The 17,935-nt window shown below is 49.3% G+C and overlaps 1 protein-coding gene across 10 annotated transcripts in view; it reads left to right on the forward strand.

The window, feature by feature from the left end:
• Nucleotides 1-17,935, forward strand: part of SFI1 (SFI1 centrin binding protein) — a 91,683-nt gene that overhangs the window by 68,752 nt on the left and 4,996 nt on the right. For 9 of the 10 annotated variants that reach the window (XM_012763972.3, XM_012763979.3, XM_012763973.3 and 6 more), the window contains 9 exons: nt 9,825-9,906; nt 10,231-10,409; nt 11,123-11,198; nt 11,640-11,735; nt 12,186-12,262; nt 13,305-13,407; nt 14,798-14,894; nt 17,039-17,199; nt 17,674-17,748. In XM_012763972.3, the coding sequence (XP_012619426.2) occupies nt 9,825-9,906; nt 10,231-10,409; nt 11,123-11,198; nt 11,640-11,735; nt 12,186-12,262; nt 13,305-13,407; nt 14,798-14,894; nt 17,039-17,199; nt 17,674-17,748 (946 nt within the window). The remainder of the gene's footprint in view (nt 1-9,824; nt 9,907-10,230; nt 10,410-11,122; nt 11,199-11,639; nt 11,736-12,185; nt 12,263-13,304; nt 13,408-14,797; nt 14,895-17,038; nt 17,200-17,673; nt 17,749-17,935) is intronic. The other variant, XM_012763977.3, reaches the window with a different exon arrangement.

Here is a 17,935-nt window from a genome sequence, read left to right on the forward strand (position 1 = left end):
CATGTGTAAGGTTTTTCAGCAGCTGCGAAAAGAAAAGACAGACACACAGAGAGAGAAAGAGTGGGGGCCAAACCACGTGGCTTTATTATACACTCATGGACGAGGTTCTGGGGCCCCAAGAGAGGGGGGCCCCAGAAGTCGCCGCTGTTTGAAGGGGCCGAGGCCTTTTATACCCTTTGGGCCTGGCTAGGGACTTTTGGCGGGAAGAGCTGGGGATTCTAGGAGGGGCTGGAGGTATTTGTGGAACCCAGGAGCCAAAACGTTCTTACCCAGGTGGACATCTGGGTGTGGATCCTCTCAGCGGGGCCTGGCAGTTTTGTCCTTGGCAGGTCTGGTCTCATGAGCCTTTTCTTTTTTGATCTAGGGAACGGAGGGGGCCCGCCACCAGCCTTACACAATGATCACTCAAAAAGGGGTCTTTATGGCGTTTTCCCCCAGCTGCATGACCTTGGGGGAAACAGTGTTTTCTTCCAACTGGCTTATCTGTGTCCCTTCTTCCCGCCTGATTAATGGTAGGGCTGCGTTTACTCTTCAGCCAGAGCTGATTTTCATCCAGTCTGTCCCAGATAAACTGACCATTTGTACTCATTATGTACTTGTGTACACGATGTAGTTATTGACCATTGTATCTTCTGCTATGAAGTATCCGTTCATGTCTTTGCCCTAGTTTTTAAAATTGGGTTGTTTGTCTTTTTAAAAACTTATTACTGATTGGTAGAAGTTCTTTATATGTTCTGGATGTCCTTTTTGGGATATATGTATTGAAAATATTTTCTTCCAGTCTGTGGCCTGCCTTTTCATTTTCTATTAGTATTTTTTTTTAATTTGCAGTAAAGTAGCTGGTTATTAATACATATATTTTGAGGCTGAGTGAGGTGGCTCATGCCTGTAATCTCAGAATTTTGGGAGGCCAACGTGGGAAGATCATTTGAGGCCAGGAATTTGAGACCAGGCAACAACAAAAAAAATTGAAGATAAATAAATAATTATGTGTGTATATATTTTAAATGAACAGTGTTTTTTGATGACCAGAAGTATTCGATTTTGATAGGGTCCAATTTATCAATTTTTTTCTGTTATGATTTGTGATTTTAGGGTCCTCACTAAGAAATACTGGCTACTCCAAGATCTCAAAATATATTTTCCTCAATTTTCTCTGAAAGCTCTAGAGTTTTAGCATTTACATTTAGGTCTGTGATCATTCCCAGGTTTTTTTCTGTGTATGGTATGTGGTAAGAGTCAAGGTTTATTTTTTTCTTTTGTCTATATATTTTTAGTTGGTCCATTAATTTCTTTCTATTTTTAGTAGAGACAGGGTCTTGCTCAGGCTGGTTTCAAACTCTTCACCTTGAGTGATCCGCCTGCCTTGGCCTCCCAGAGTGCTAGGATTACAGGTGTGAGCCACTGCGCCTGGCCATGGCTTATTTTATTCTCTATGTTTACCAGGTTTTTCTAGCATCATTTGTTGAAAAGACCTTTTATTCCCCCCATTGAATTGACTTGGCACCTTTGTTGAAAATCAGTTGTCCATATATGTTTGTATCTATTAATATTTGTTTCCTTCTCTTCTATTTCATTTATCTATTTGTTTATGCCATTATCACATGGTCTTTTTTTTTTTTTTTTTTCTTCTGAGACAGTCTCGCTTGTTGCCCAGGCTAGAGTGAGTGCCGTGGCGTCAGCCTAGCTCACAGCAACCTCAAACTCCTGGCCTCAAGCAATCCTTCTGCCTCAGCCTTCCGAGTAGCTGGGACTACAGGCATGCGCCACCATGCCCGGCTAATTTTTATATATATATTAGTTGGCCAATTAATTTCTTTCTCTTTATAGTAGAGACGGGGTCTTGCTCTTGCTCAGGCTAGTTTCGAACTCCTGACCTCGAGCAATCCGCCCGCCTCAGCCCCCCAGAGTGTTAGGATTACAGGCGTGAGCCACCGCGCCTGGCTTATCACGTGGTCTTGATTATGGTATCTTCATAGTAAAATCAGATAGTACTTCGACTTTATTATTTTTAATGATTGTCTATTCTAGTTCTATGTACATTACCATATTAGAATCAAGTTGCTAGTTTCTACAAATAATCTTTCTGGGATTTTGTTTGGGATTACTAAATCTGGTATATTGCTCCTTTTATTTAGGTTTTCTTTAATTTTTCTCAGTAGTGCTTTGTAATTTTATGTAGAGATTTTATATGTATTTTGTTAAATTTATTCCTGTCTTACATTTTTGATGCTATTGTAAATGGAATTATTTTTAAAATTCATTTTCCAATATATAGAAATGTAATTGATACCTTAGATACCATGACTTTCTCGATTCACCTGTTAGTTTTAGTAGTTTCTTTTGTTTTGAGACAGAGTCTCTCTTTGTTGCCCAGGCTAGAGTGAGTGCCATGGCGTCAGCCTAGCTCATAGCAACCTCAAATTCCTGGGCTCAAGCAATCCTCCTGCCTCAGCCTCCCGAGTAGCTGGGACTACAGGCATGCCCCACCATGCCCGGCTAATTTTTATATATATATTAGTTGGCCAATTAATTTCTTTCTATTTATAGTAGAGACGGGGTCTTGCTCTTGCTCTTGCTCAGGCTGGTTTCGAACTCCTGACCTTGAGCAATCCGTCGGCCTCCCAGAGTGCTAGGATTACAGGCGGGAGCCAAGTAGTTTCTTTTTAAATAAGTAGATTTGGCTGGGTGTGGTGCCTTATGCCTGTAATCCCAGCACTTTGAAAGGCTAAGGCAGGAGGATCACTTGAACCCTGGAGTTTCAGACCAGCCTAGGCAACACAGTGAGACTTCAACTCTACAAAAAAATAAAAAATAAAAAATTTTAAAGTAGCCTGGTGTGGTGGCATGCCTATAGTCCCAGCTACTTAGGAGGCTAAGGCAGGAGGATCACTTGAGCTCAGGAGTTTGAGGTTGCTGTGAGCTATGATGATACTACTGGACTCTAGTCCTGGCAACAGAACAAGACATTTTCTCAAAAAAATAAATAGGGCCGGGCGCAGTGGCTCACGCCTGTAATTCTAGCACTTTGGGAGGCCACCTCAAAATTCCAAAGTCCAGAGTCTCATTTAAATCAGATATGAGTAAGGCACAATTTTTCCTGGAGCACATGCCTCCTGCTCTTAGCCTGTGAGATCAAACAAGTTATCTACTTCCAAAGGCATAGGATAGACTTTCCCATTGCAAAAGGGAGAAATGGGCAAGAAAAGAGGGGTAATTGGTCCCAAGTAAGTTCAAAACCCAACAGGGAAAATAGCATTAAATCTTAAAAGCTGGAAAATAATCTCTTTTGACTTCATGTCCTGCTTCCTAGATACACTCTTGCGGGGGTTGAGCCTCATGCCTGCAGCTCTCCTCGGCTGGAGTTTAACATTAGTGTCTCTATAGTTCTGGTTTCTCGGGTGGCTTCACTCCCATGGCTCCACTAGGCATTACAATAGTAAGGACTCTTTGGCAGTTCTGTCCCTATGGCAGGTTTCTGCCTGAGCCCCCAGGCTATGTAAGATATCCTTTGAAATCTAGAAGGTAGCCATGTTCCCACGGCTCTTGCATTCTTTGTACCTGTAGAATTAGTACCGCCTGGACATCACCAAGGCTTATAGATTGTACCTTCCGGAGTGGCAGGTTGAGCCCCACTGGAGCCTGCTTGAACTACAGCTGGGGTGACTGAGGGGCGCTGCTCAGAAATGCAAGGAGCAGAAACCAGAAACCCAAGGCAGCTCTGAGTGGCAAGCCCATGGAGGGCACCCGTGGCCCATCCCCCCAAACCATTCTGCCCTTCTAGAGCTCTCAGTCTGTGAGGGGAGGGCAGCCTCCAAGATCTCTGAAATGCCTCTGGGGGCTTTCTCCTCTTGTCTTCGTGAATAGCACCCGGCTTCCTTCTATCCAAGTCAATCTCTTTGATATAGCTTGGCCACACCCTTAGTTTTCTTGCACAAACATGCTTTTTTACTCTCTCCATGATCAGGCTGCAAATTTTCCAAATCTTTCTGCTCTGCTTCCCATTTATTTATTTATTTGTTTGTTTGTTTGTTTACTTTTGAGACAGAGTCTCGCTTTGTTGCCCAGGCTAGAGTGAGTGCCATGGCGTCAGCCTAGCTCACAGCAACCTCAAACTCCTGGCTCAAGCAATCCTCCTGCCTCAGCCTCCCGAGTAGCTGGGACTACAGGCATTCACCACCATGCCCGGCTAATTTTTTGTATATATATATTAGTTGGCCAATTAATTTCTTTCTATTTATAGTAGAGATGGGTCTCACTCTTGCTCAGGCTGGTTTCGAACTCCCAACCTCAAGCAATCTGCCTTCCTTGGCCTCCCAGAGTGCTAGGATTACAGACGTGAGCCACCGCGCCTGGCCTGTATTTTTTTTTTTTAATATTAGAAAAACTTTATTAGATTGAGAATGTTCTTTTCTATTCTTGGTTTATTCAGAGATTTTATTACGAATGGTGAATTTTGCCAATTGCTTTTTCTGCATTTATTGAGATGATCATATGGTTTTCCTGATTTTTAAATGTTAAATCAACCTTCTATTCCTGAGATAAACTACACCTGGTCATGATGTATTATTTATTTTACATCCTACTGATTTTTGATCTGTTAATATTTTGTTAAGGATTTAAGTATGTATTTTCATGGGGGCTATTGATCTGTAGTTTTCTTATAATGTTTTGTCTTTCTTTTTAGAAAGACTCTTTGTAATATTTGTGTTTCTTCTTTCAATTTTTGATGGAATTTGCTGGTGAAATTACCTGGGCCTAGAGTTTTCTTTATAGGAAGGGTTTTGATTATGGATGTAATTTTGTAAATAGGTACAGTACTACTAAGAGTTTCTATTTCTTTTTTTGTTAGTTTTGGTAAACTGCTTTTCAAAGAATTTTTCATTTCATTGAAGCTATCATATAGATTGGCATAAAGCTGTTCATAGTAGTGTCTTACTGTCCTTTTAATGTCTGTAAAATCTGTAATGACACCACCTTTTGTTCCTGATTTTATTAACTTATTTTTTCTTTTGACTAGTCTTGATGGATTTATTACTTTTTTCTAAAACAATGACTTTTTGCTTTACTAATTTTCTTGTTTATTTTTCATTAATTGATTTTAACTCTTTTTTTATTTCTTTCTACTTACTGTCGATTTAATTTGCTTTCCTTTTCCACCTCTTTTTTTTTTTTTTTTTTTTTTGAGACAGAGTCTCACTTTGTTGCCCGGGCTAGAGAGTGCTGTGGCGTCAGACTAGCTCACAGCAACCTCAAACTCCTGGGCTCGAGCAATCCTCCTGCATCAGCCTCCTGGGTAGCTGGGACTACAGGCATGCTCCACCATGCCCAGCTAATTTTTTCTATATATATTGATTGGCCAATTAATTTATTTCTATTTATAGTAGAGGAGGGGTCTTGCTCTTGCTCAGGCTGGTTTTGAACTCCTGACCTTGAGCAATCCTCCCGCCTTGGCCTCCCAGAGAGCTAGGATTACAGGCGTGAGCCACTGCGCTCGGCCTCTACTTCCTTAAGGTAGAAGCACAGATCATTTTTTTTTGTTAGATTATCAATTTTAAATCTTTTTCTAGTATAAGCATTTTAAGCTATAAGATTTCTTTCTATTTTAGCTTCATCCTACAAATTCTGATATGTTTTATTTTCATCATCCAACTGAAAATATAGTCTAATTTCCCTTGAGACTTCTTCCTGGTCATATGATTTATTTAGAAGTATGTTGTTTAATGTCCAAATATTTAGAAATTTTCTTGATAAATTATTACTTTCAATTTCTAATGTAATTCCACTGTGGCCAGAGAATATACTTTGTATAACTTCAGTTTTTGAAATGTATTGACATTTATTTTATCGCCCAGTATATATGGCCTGTCTTGGTAAATATTCTGTGTGTACCAGGATGTAGGGCCCGGTTACAGTTGCCCACACCTGTAATCCTATGACTTTAGGAGGCCAAGACGGGGAGATTGCTTGAGCTCAGAAGTTTGAGCCTGAGCCAAGAGCAAGACCGCTGTCTCTACAAAAAATAGGAAAAATTAGCTGGGTGCTGTGGCGTGTGCCTGTAGTCCCAACTACTTGGGAGGCTGAGGCAGGAGGATCACTTGAGCTCAGGAGTGTGAGGTTCCTGTGAGCTTATATGATACCACTGCACTCTATCTCCCAGACAGAGTGAGACCCTGTCTACAAAAAAGAAAAAAAAAAGAATGTTTACACCAAAATTGATGGATGTAATATTCTATTAATATCTACTATGTTATATATATATAAATATCTATTGGTTGATAGTCATCTTCAAATTTTCTATATCCTTGCAGATTTTTGTTTGTTTGTTTACTTGTTCTGTCAATTACTAGAGAACAGTGCTAAAGATCTCCAACTATGATTGTGAATTTGTCTATTTCTTTTAGTAATACTGGCAGTTTTGCCTTATATGTTTGGAAGCTTTGTTGCTTGTACATATACATTTAGGATTGTAATGTTTTCCTAATGATTTGCCCCTTTTATTGTTTTTATTTATTTTTATTTTTATTTTTTTTTAGACAGAGTCTCACTCTGTTGCCCAGGCTACAGTGCCATGGCATCAGCCTAGCTCACAGCAACCTCAAACTCCTGGGCTCAAGCAATCCTGCTGCCTCAGCCTCCCGAGTAGCTGGGACTACAGGCATGGGCCACCATGCCTGGTTAATTTTTTCTATATATTTCTAGTTGGCCAATTAATTTCTTTCTATTTTTTAGTAGAGACAGGGTCTCGCTCTTGCTCAGGCTGGTTTTGAACTCCTGACCTTGAGTGATCCAATCGCCTAGGCCTCCCAGAGTGCTAGGATTACAGGTGTGAGCCACTCCGCCTGACCTATTGTTATTAAATAAACCTATTTAAATGAAATATTTCTTTTCTCAAAGTCTACTTTGACTTATATTAAATATATCTCATCAGCTTTTTTATGTTGATTGTGTTTTCCTTCTCTTTTACTTCCTCACTCTTTTACTTTCAATTTATCATTATCTTCGTATTTTATAAAGCATGTCTCCTGTAAACAACATATAGTTGCATCTTAATTTTTTTGTCTTCCGACAATCTCTCCCTTTTATTTGGAGTGTTTGGTTCATTTATATTTAATACAGTCACTGATATGATTGGGCTAAAATCTACATCTTTTGTTTCTTCTTCCTTTTCTGTCTTGTTTAGGGTTAAAATTTTTTAGTATTCCATTTTACTTCCTACATTAACTTTTCAGCTCTGTATTATTTGTAGTTTTAAAGTTGCTGTTTCGGCCGGGTGCGGTACCTCACACCTGTAATCCTAGCACTCTGGGAGGCCAAGGCGAGAGGGTCACTCAAGGTCAGGAGTTCAAAACCAGCCTGAGCAAGAGTGAAACCCCGTCTCTACTAAAAAATAGAAAGAAATTAGCTGGACAACTAAATATATATATAAATTAGCTAGGCCTGGTGGCGCATGCCTGTAGTCCCAGCTACCTGGGAGGCTGAGGCAGTAGGATTGCTTGAGCCCAGGAGTTTGAGGTTGCTGTGAGCTAGGCTGACGCCACGGCACTCTAGCCTGGGCAACAGAATGAGACTGTGTTTCAAAAAAAAATAAAAAAAATAAAGTTGCTGTTCCTAGGATTATAACATGAATCCTTAACTCACTACAATTCTATTTAGAATTAATATACCATTTCATATTTAATGCAAGGACATAAAACAGTAAAATTCCATTTCTTCCCCATCCTTGATAGTATTTCTTGTCATATATTTTATGTCTGCAATACATATATTTTCCCCCAAAGTACAATGTTATTTTTGCTTTAAGCAGTCGGTATTCTTTTTAAAATTAAGAGAAGAAAAAATGCGGTCTTTTATTTACCCAAATATTTTCCATTTCCAGTATGTTTTGTGTCTTCCTGTGAATTTGAGTTTTCATCTGTATCATTTCCCTTCAGCCTGAAGAAAGTCTTTTAGCATTTCTTTACCTCGGGTCAACTGGGGATGAATGATCTCAGCTTTTGTTTATGGTCTGTCCGTTCTGGCTGGGCCAGAACTCCATCTCCCAGCTCTGTCCAACCTCTGCTGTCTCTTTTCAACTCTTAGCCCCGCAGCAGTCACTGTGCTGGGCCTCAGGGAGTCAGCATGTGCAGCCCTCACCTGAGACCTGAGATAACTTCGGGAGAATTCTGGGTATTCCCTCTGCTTACCTCCCCACATCCCAGGCCCTGCAGCGTCCTGAACTGCAGTCTTTGCCACCTCAGCTCAATGAGATTATCATGCTCTACTTGGCCTCCCTCCCTGCCTCCCCGTCACGGCCCGGAGAGTACTGCCAGGCAGAAAACCTGGGCAGCCTAGTCTCACCTCGCACGTTTCCCATCTCTCAAGCAGCAGAAGCTACATTGCCTGTTCCATCACCTGAAAAGAGTTGCCATGTATATTTTGTCTAGTTTTATAATGTATGACTGAAGGGCAGGTCCAGGACCTGTGACTCTGTCACAGCTAGAAGTCGAATTTTCTTTGTTTTGAGTGATGTGTCTCATGTGCCAAATGCCAGGGCAGCAAAATCTTCCAGTGCGGGGATTTGGTCCTGGCTTTGTCAATATGTAGCCCTTAGTGGCTGTTGATCAGCTGTTCCAGCGGTGCTTTTGCAGGATTTGATGTCATTAATGGTGAGCAGGTAGGCCTAGGCCTAGGCAGAGGTGACAAAGCAGTGGCTCCCAAAGCTATCTACCTGTCTAATTCACCTAAAGCCCTAGTTTATAATTCTGTTTCCTGGGGCACACTGGGCCTGCTCAGTCAGCAGCAGCCCCTTAGGGGCTGGGCCTTGTTTTTACTTTTTCCCTTTTTAATTTTTTTTGGCCATTTCCACTCAAGGCAAGGCCCTTGTTTTTTTTTTTTTTTTTTTCCTTTTTTTTTTTTTTTTCTCTTTTTTCTTTTCTTGGCTGACAAGTATACCATCTGAAGGGCCCTTGTGTTTTTTTTTTTGTTTTTTTTTTTTTTACTCCCCCCCCAGAGTCTCGCTTTGTTGCACAGGCTAGAGTGAGTGCCGTGGCGTCAGCCTAGCTCACAGCAACCTCAAACTCCTGGGCTCAAGCAATCCTGCTGCCTCAGCCTCCCGAGTAGCTGGGACTACAGGCATGCGCCACCACGCCCGGCTAATTATATATATATATATTAGTTGGCCAATTAATTTCTTTCTATTTATAGTAGAGACGGGGTCTTGCTCTTGCTCAGGCTGGTTTCGAACTCCTGACCTCGAGCAATCCGCCCACCTCGGCCTCCCAGAGTGCTAGGATTACAGGCTTGAGCCACCGCGCCTGGCCAGGGCCCTTGTTTTTTTTTTTTGTTTTTTTTTTGAGACAGAGTCTCGCTTTGTTGCCCAGGCTAGAGTGAGTGCCGTGCGTCAGCCTAGCTCACAGCAACCTCAAACTCCTGGGCTCGAGTGATCCTTCTGCCTCAGCCTCCCGGGTAGCTGGGACTACAGGCATGCGCCACCATGCCCGGCTAAAGGGCCCTTGTTTTTAAATAAGGATTGGTGTAGAAGCAGCCTGGCTGGTCAGCGTGCGCTGGGTAGACCTCCACAGACAACCCCGATCAGTGGTGTTAATTTGATGTCAAATGAATGAATAACTAGGGTCTCAGAGTTTGGTGGTTTTTTGGCTCTTGGCTGCTTTCTTTCCCTTTCTCTGTCCTTTCTGCTTCATCTGAGCTCATTCGTCTCTGACACAATAGCACAGTATAAGAGGAAAAACCCAATTATTTGGAACTTTTCATTCCATTGGTATTTTCTGTTTGTTTGTTTTAAGTGCTTTACACATTTTTCTTCTTCTTTTTCTTTCCTTTAGGAAGACGTTAGAGAAGCAGGTATTTGCCCACTGGTGGCAGAAGATGTTTGTGCATCGAGAAGACCGCTTGGTCGAGAGAATGGTAAATGGCTGTCCCTGGGGATGTGCCTAGAAAGGCAGGACGTGTTTCAAGCCCTGGCAGTCATTCTTCCCCTCCTCAGGAAGTCACACAGAACCCAGACCCGCACTGAAGGGCTTCTGCTTCGGACTAGGGAGAAAGAGGCGGGCTCTGGGGCGTCTGGGTCCTGTGTCTGTGGAGTTTATGGATGGCTTCTGGGCCAGGGCACCTCCTGAATGTTCATCTCTTTTGCCTTGGTCATTATTCGTGGCCTGTAGATTCTTTCCTGGCTTCTGTACCCTCCTTCTACTTGATTTGTTCTGTTCTCTGCTTCCCACCCTGCCTCAGGCCATCCTTCAAGCAGAGCGGCAGCTTCTGCGTAGGTCGTGGTCCACGTGGTGTCAGCAGGCAGCAGCACGTCACCAGGAGCGGGAGTGGCAAATGGTGGCCTGTGCCCACCACGGCCACAGGAGGCTCAGGAAGGCCTTCTGCATCTGGAGGGAAGGTGCTCAAGGGCTCAGAACAGAGTAAGTGGCCAACTCTTGCCTCAAAATCCCTTCCCACCCCAGGCAGCTTTGACTGAAGTGATAGCACCATCGGCCTGTCACCAAGTGCCTGTCCAGGGCTTGCATTCGCAGGGAATATGGTTGTAAGCTCTAGAAAGTCAACCTGAAGGAGTCTAAGCAAGACCAGACTGTAGCAACAGGATCTTGGGATACCTTATAGAGCTCCCAGTTACAGGAACTTGGCTGGGGACAGAAGTGCTGTGTGGATCCAGGAGGTTCTGTCCATTGGCTATAGCCTGCCTAATAACTGGGGCCCATTTGAAAGGACCACGGCCAGCGAGTAGACCAGGATAGCTGAGCACCCTGGGACCAGGTCGTGGTTACAGGGTGTGGGGCAGACAGCCCATGTGTCCATTGCAGAGACCATCCTGCTTTGGAACCTTTCTGTGCCCACTGTGTGTTCAGAGGATCTCAAACTCTGCCCACAGTTGACCTCCTCCTCGGTGGGAGGCTCCAGCGTGCCTGCACATGAGTGTGCCTCAGTGGTACTTGAGGCCCTGTGAAGTTGTAGGCATAGACTTGATCATACGTGCACTTTTCTGGGAGAGAGCACAAGTCCTTTGGCAGCTCTTCAGAGAGGGTCTTGACTCCCCCCAGACGTACCAACCAGGCAGGGCGCAGGACAGCAGCCTCGCTGGCTCTGGGCTGCAGTGCTGAGCCTGAGTCTCCCGCAGGAGGACGGGCAGGGCGCAGGCGGCAGAGTTCCACTCAGCGCGGCTCCTGCGTTGGGCCTGGAACCGGTGGAGGGAGGTAAGGCTTTGGCGTGGACGCCATCCAAGTGTGGCTTTTGGGCCGGTGGGACTGGGTGTCAGCATGAGTGCAGGCGGACACAGGCCGCTCAGCCATCCCTTGGGACCCACTTGCCTCTGAGCTGGAGACCAGGAAGCTAACGAGGAAGTGTTAACTCGGTTTTGTGAAATGATTGGCTCCAAATTCTTTTAGGTGCTAGGCTGTTCTTATCTGAACTTACTCAATCTAAAATTCCCGATTTATAGGAATCCTACTGAGGGTAAAAAAATGTTGATGATGTTAATTGAGCATTTACCGTAAATGAGGCACTTGCCTCATTAGATCCTCATAAGACCCCTAAGAAGTGTGCGTGTGTGGATGAGGGAGTATACGTGGTGGCACAGCGGGAAGCCACCCCCCACGCCAGCCCCAGCCCCCAGCCCTCCTTCTCTCTGTCCGCAGTGCCTGGCCCTGCGGGGGGCCGAGCGACAGAAGCTGGTGCTAGCAGACCAGCATCGCCAGCGCCGCTTGCTGCACAGGGCGCTGTGGACGTGGGTGGTAGGAGCCGCTTCTTCCTCTGGAACTTGCTATGTGGGCTGGGGAGATTTCTGGAGACTTTGTTTCCCTTCCTTGCTCCTCCTACCCCTCTCAGAGTAATTAGACGAGCGTCAGATAGAGCGCGTGCCCCACACGTGGGCCACAGGTTTCTTGGTCCAGGCTCAGCAGAGCGAAAACACGTGCTGTCCGCGGGCACCAGCCTTACAGTAAAAGCGGCTCCTTGGCCACGAGCCCCGTGGTTCAGCTTATTTGGTGAGGGCCTAGCGAGACAGTCTCCTCCCTGTTGTCGGGGAGGGTCCACTGGCCTTGGGACTGGGGGCTTCTGCCTTTCCCCGCCCTGTTAAGTGCTCTGGGCATGGCAGCCCCTTTCGTAAAACACCTCTGAGGCCCACCTGGACGGGGAGAAGTGTGGGCCCAGGGGCGGCCTCCAGTCCTCCTCGTCCCCCACAGACTTATCAGGGCAGGATGCGGCGTGTCCTACAGGAGGTGGCAGCCAGGGAGAGCCAGCACCACCAGCAGCTGCTGCGGTGAGTCTCCCGAGTGTCTCCAGGGCCCAGGCTGAGGAATGAGGAACAGACTCAGGCCCCAGCGTTCTGGGATTCTTGCTCAGGGCCACGTGGGGAACGGCCCGGTGCCTCATACTGCTCAGAGCTTGATTTTGGCTTCTCCACCACAAGCACTTCAGTCACTGCTTCACCTCAGCTTGTCTCCAACCTCTGCAGTGTGCAGGGCGGGGCCTTGGCAAGCAAATCGCAGCTGGACGCCCGTGCGGCTACTGGCCTTGCCCCCCCGGCCCCCTTCCCTCCCTGCCGCAGCCTGGCGAGACTCAGCTGCTTAAGGCACCTTTGCCCAATCCAGAGGCTGGAGCAGCTTCCTTTCCTGTCATTTCCTGGGCCGTCCCCGTCCAGGCACTGGCTCTAAGCCCTGTAAGACCGGCGGCATCTCTCCCCAGTGGCGGGCACTGCGTAGCCCCCTCCGTTCCTTCCAGTGAGCTCTAAACTCGCCCTCCCCGGTAGGCCTCCTGCCTTTCTTTTCCTTCCTTTGTATTTCTTCAGCACATGCCATTCTGGGTGGCATGTGGGCCTCAGGGACTTGAAACACCTCTGTCCCTCCTCTGGGGTCCCCTAATGGCCCATCCAGCTTTTCACACAGTGGAGTAAGAAAGAGGGACTCCCTGAGCTCACTCAGCCACAAGCTGCAGCCGGGCCAGGCGCCCTTTCTCGGCTCCCCTCTCCACGCTTCCCCATCACAGCATGACTGCCTGTGCTGGCGTTGCCTGGCCGCGCCCTGTCTCCCCACCGCACAGCCACTCCTGAGCACCTGGCGTTTGGCCTCAGGCCCTGCGAGTCCCTCGTGCTCACCCAGTGCGTGGCCCTGAGCAGCTGCGCAGGAGCCGCTTGTGGGACGAAGACGCTGGTGCAAACGTCAACATGGGAGTCGGCGAAGCAGATGTGCCTAGACGTAGATGGCCCCTGGCTGGGCGTGGGGGGCACTAGGACTGACCCACAGAGCCTCCCGTCTCTCTCCATCCTGGTGTCATCGGCCCTCCCCCTGCCCGCGTGCCTGCAGGGGTGTGTTACGTCGCTGGAGGGAGCACACTGTGGCCCGTGTGGATGAAGCCAGGAAAACCTCCCTGGCCCGTGCTCACTACAGAAGGACCATGTGTTCCAAGGTAAGGTCAGGGAAGCAGGCTGGTCACCTGGGAGGGCTGGGGACGGGCTGGGGGCGTGGGGTGGCCGGTGGTGCACATGTACGTACATCCATGTGGGCAGGTGTTTGCTTTTTCCTGAATTATGAACCAACACGTGTTCAAATGAAAGCATGGCACGTAGCGAGGGAACTAGTTCTCATCAGAACCAGTGTCTTCTACACACACGGGCGTGTCCACTGTGACGAACTGTGCAGAGAAGATGCCCGCTCCTGCCCGCCCGCCTCACGGGTTCGTGGCCGCAGAGGCTTTCTGGAAGCCACAGAGCCGGGAACATTAGGTCCTGGTCATCTTCCGTGAGAAATGTCCCCAAACCACCACCCTGTCCCCTTGACTGGGATGGTTGTGGGATGTGCCACGTGGCGGGCCTGGTCCCATGCGCTGCGGACAGGAGGGGTGGCAGGATGTGGCTGTGGGAAGAAAACGTGGGGAGAAAGGGGATTCAAACAGAAATGAGTAACAGGTAGTTCCTGAATCCACGATGTTTTAGAAGAAGGTGGTTTGCTGGGAGCCCTGAGCCGCAAAGGCTCACCCCCTGGAAGGCCGCCCACCAACCTGGAACCTTCCAGTGGAGAAAGAACAATTGTATCTGCTCACGGCCCAGTCTGTTCTTGGGAAAACTCCAAGGCCTCCCCTGTCCTGGAAGGAAGAGGATGGGAGTCTTTGCTTGTTTCAAAGACTGGAAGGGAGGAGGCATTTTTTGTGGGAATGGAGTTCATAACTCTTTGGGGAGCAGGCACCAGGCTTCCCCTGGCTGCCTGACTTCTTTTTAAAGTGTTTTAAGTGCTTTATTTTTGTGATTTCTTTCCTTCCTTCCCTCCCTTCCTTTCTTCCCTTCCTTCCTTTTTCTTTTTCTGTTTTTTTGTAGAGATGAGGTCTTGCTATGTTGCCCAGGCTGGTCTTGATCTCTTGGACTCAAGTGATCCTCCCACCTCTGCCTCCCAAAGTGCTGGGATTACAGGCATGAGCCACCTCACCCAGCCTTGTTTTTGTGATTTCATATGTTCTCTCTCATAGTTATCTCCCATACAAAAGTACATACAGTGTATGTGTTCCACTTAACAAATAATGGAATCAAAGCTCGAGTAATGACAATTTCCTTAAGGCACGGTATGAAGTTTAAGTCCTGCTAGAAAAGTCCCAGTGCCTGAGATACTGGGTTTCCTGTGAGGGGCCTGGGGCGCCCCCATTGCTGCCCAGTGGTGTGCATGGGGGGCAGGTGCCTCCTGGAACGTGTGAGAGCCGAACGTCAACCCCTCAGCCTCGCCTCCCACGGAGCCGCCACCACAGACCTGGGGTGTCCCGGAAATCAGGAGGTGTAGTGACCCCTGCCCTGCCCCTTGCCCGCTCGCAGGTCCTGGCCCAGTGGCGGGAGACTGCGTCAGTGCAAATTTACTACCGACAGCAGGAGGACTGTGCCATCAGGGAGGCCCGGAAGGTGCTGGACAGGGGTAAGCAGGGACCCGGAAGCAAGGGGGTGGGGAGGAGACTGTGAAGACGCGGCTGTCTGGGAGATCCCCGTGCTCCCCTGTGGTCTCTGTCTCCTCCTCACGTGGTCAGTTCCCTGGGGCTGCCACGACAAAGACCATTCTAATGCTCAGTTCTGGAGGCCAGAAGTCCAAAGTCAAGGTGTGGGCAGGGCTGTGCTCCCCCTCCTTCCTCACCTCTTCCAGTTCATTGCTGGCAAAGCTCCGCTTCCCCGGGCTTGTAGACACATCACTCTCATTTCTGCCTCTGTCTTCACAAGCCGTCCTCTTCCTGTGTGCCTGGGTCCCTCCTTATAAGGACCCACCCCCTCCTTCAGTAGGACAGCATCCTCACTGCGTCTGCACCGAGCCTGTTTCCAAGTAAGGGCCACTTGCCCAGGTTCTGGGAAGGACAGGAATGAGATAGGACAATACAGAAACCTGTTCCCAACTGATTGCCACCCACTTTATGTTAATGTGAAGGGCCGAGGCTGAGAACTGTGGAGAAATGAGGAATGGACCTGGAATGGAGGAGTCCGGGTGGTTGGGGTGGGGGGCGTTGATGGGAAAGGCCTTGCTGCGTGTCAGGTCAGCCCCGTGGTGTGAGGGTCCTGCTTCCGTGCGCAGCGGCGCCCCTGCATGTTCAGAGAGCGGACACTGGCCAGGCGGCCTCAGGAAGTCCCCTCCCCACTGCATAAACATCTTCGGAAAGACAGTCCGGAATAGGAGTCGGTGCCTCTGCGCACAGGTGCCAACACGCAAGAAACCCAGGGGCCCCCGTGGCGGAATCCGACATTCCGCAGAGGACGGCTCGCAGCTAGAACAAAGGAAAATACAAAGGAAAGTGAAAACAAATGGTAGATACAGTTTAAGTTGGACTACAGAGAAAATCAATCAAGTTGTCACATTGGCATAGTAGAGTTTGTTCCAGGACAAACATTAGTTAACCCTGGTTTGGTTCTTTTTTCTTTCTTTTTTTTTTTTTTTGAGACAGAGTCTTGCTTTGTTGCCCAGGCTAGAGTGAGTGCCATGGCGTCAGCCTAGCTCACAGCAACCTCAAACTCCTGGGCTCAAGCAATCCTGCTGCCTCAGCCTCCCAAGTAGCTGGGACTACAGGCATTCGCCACCATGCCCGGCTAATTTTTTCTACATATATTAGTTGGCCAATTAATTTGTTTCTATTTATAGTAGGGATGGGGTCTCGCTCTTGGTCAGGCTGGTTTCGAACTCCTGACCTCGAGCAATCCGCCAGCCTCGGCCTCCCAGGGTGCTAGGATTACAGGCGTGAGCCACCGCGCCCGGCCCCTGGTTTGGTTCTGAGTGTAGCATGCGTGTTGATGGGCACACATCGCCTGGTGTCCAGGGACAGCACGCTGCGTTTGCTGTGTTTCTAGCTCGTGCCTGAGAAAGAAGCCAAGGGGCGTCCCAGCCCTTGGCCTCTGCTCGGGCAGAGCTGCTGTTCCTGGCCCTGCAGGGCTTCTGGCCACGTAGGGCAGCTGCCCTAAAGGTCAAGTCCCGCTCCTGGCCACGGGGGCAGTTAGAGGTGACAGGTCTGAGGTACAGCCTGAAACTCCTTCTCTGTGAAGGACTTTTCCTTAGAAGGGGTGGTGCATGTGGCAGGCCCGGGGTGGCCATGTCCGTTACAGATGGTGCGAGGGACTTGGGAGCCTGGGTGGCAAGACACTGCACGCAGTAGGGACACACGCGCCTGTGGGATGATTTCTGGGCTTACATTAAGGTGCCGGAGTCTCAGGTACACTGTGGCAGCCCGGGGGGAGCGCCTCCCTCCTGCTCCCCTCTCGGCTCCAGCTCAAGCGCCAGGCCCCTTTCTCCCTCAGAGGAGGGTCTTCGTGTGCCCGGCAGCGTCTTGCATGTGGCTCTGCAGGCACCCCCTGGCACGCCCGTGATGGCATGGACAGGCAGGTGGCGCCAGGAGGGCCCTTGGGGAGCACAGCCGTCAATAGATCTGGTTCCTGGCCCCAGGCACTGTCCCTGGAGAGTGGCCACCACGTGTAGGCTGGGCACCCCAACCCCATCCGCACACAACCTCCTCCGCTCTGGGAACATCTCCCGTGACGTGGTCTCCTGGGGACCCTGGAAGGGCACACTCTGGCTCACGTCTGCCCCAGGCTGTCTCCGGACCTGGTTTCGGCGCTGGCGGGACCGCGGCCGGAGGGTGGCGCGGCAGAAGGTCCAGCTGGAGAGGGCGGCGCGCCACCACCACCGGCAGCTGCTGCTGGGGGCCGTGGCCGGATGGAAGACGCACCATCTGGGGTGTGTCAGGAAAAGGGTGAGGCCGCTGGTGGCAACTTTCCAAGTCCCCTGTGTGGCGCGGGGCGTCCAGGCCAGGAGACACCTCTCAGGAAGGGGTCTCTGCTGACAGAATCGCGCAGCTGCTGTGGGTGGTGGGCGGCTTGGGGTCCCGCAGGAACAAGCCGCGGGGGCCTTTCTGGGTCTTTATTGGAGACTGGGGGGGGGTAGCCAGCCTCGGACCCGGGTCTCCCCGGGGAAGACGGCTCAGCAGGGAAACTGGCCCCGCCGACCCGTGGCTTATCGGAGCCGGGCACCTGGGGAGTCGTCTAGACACCCCTGCCTGTGCGGGGGACCCTGGGCATCCATCACCCAGGACTCCCGGCAGTGGGAGGACAGTCCACTTAGGCCAGGAGCCTTACCCTGTGGCTGCCCCCAAGCAGTCTGGGTTAGACACTCACCGTGGTGACAGGACATGGGGACGCAGCTCCCTGAGCACTTGCTCTCTCCCCAGCTCCTGCAGTGGCAGGGCGCCCAGCTCCTGGCATGGAGACTCCGCCGGGCCTGCTTCCACCAGTGGAGACAGCAGGTGGGAGCCCCCTAGATGTCCCTTCCCCGCTTCCCTCCCGCTGGCTCCTGAGGCCCAGGCTGTGGGTGACCTTCAGCCCACACCTCTCCTTCAGTATCTCTCATATCGCCCTGTCCCAGGGCACCTCCCTCTCCCCGCTCTAGGCACTTCCTGGCACCAGCCTCCTCCCATCTGCGACCTGTACGAG

This window comes from Microcebus murinus, chromosome 22, assembly GCF_040939455.1.
Source record: "Microcebus murinus isolate Inina chromosome 22, M.murinus_Inina_mat1.0, whole genome shotgun sequence".
Classification (NCBI taxonomy): Eukaryota; Metazoa; Chordata; class Mammalia; order Primates; family Cheirogaleidae; genus Microcebus; species Microcebus murinus.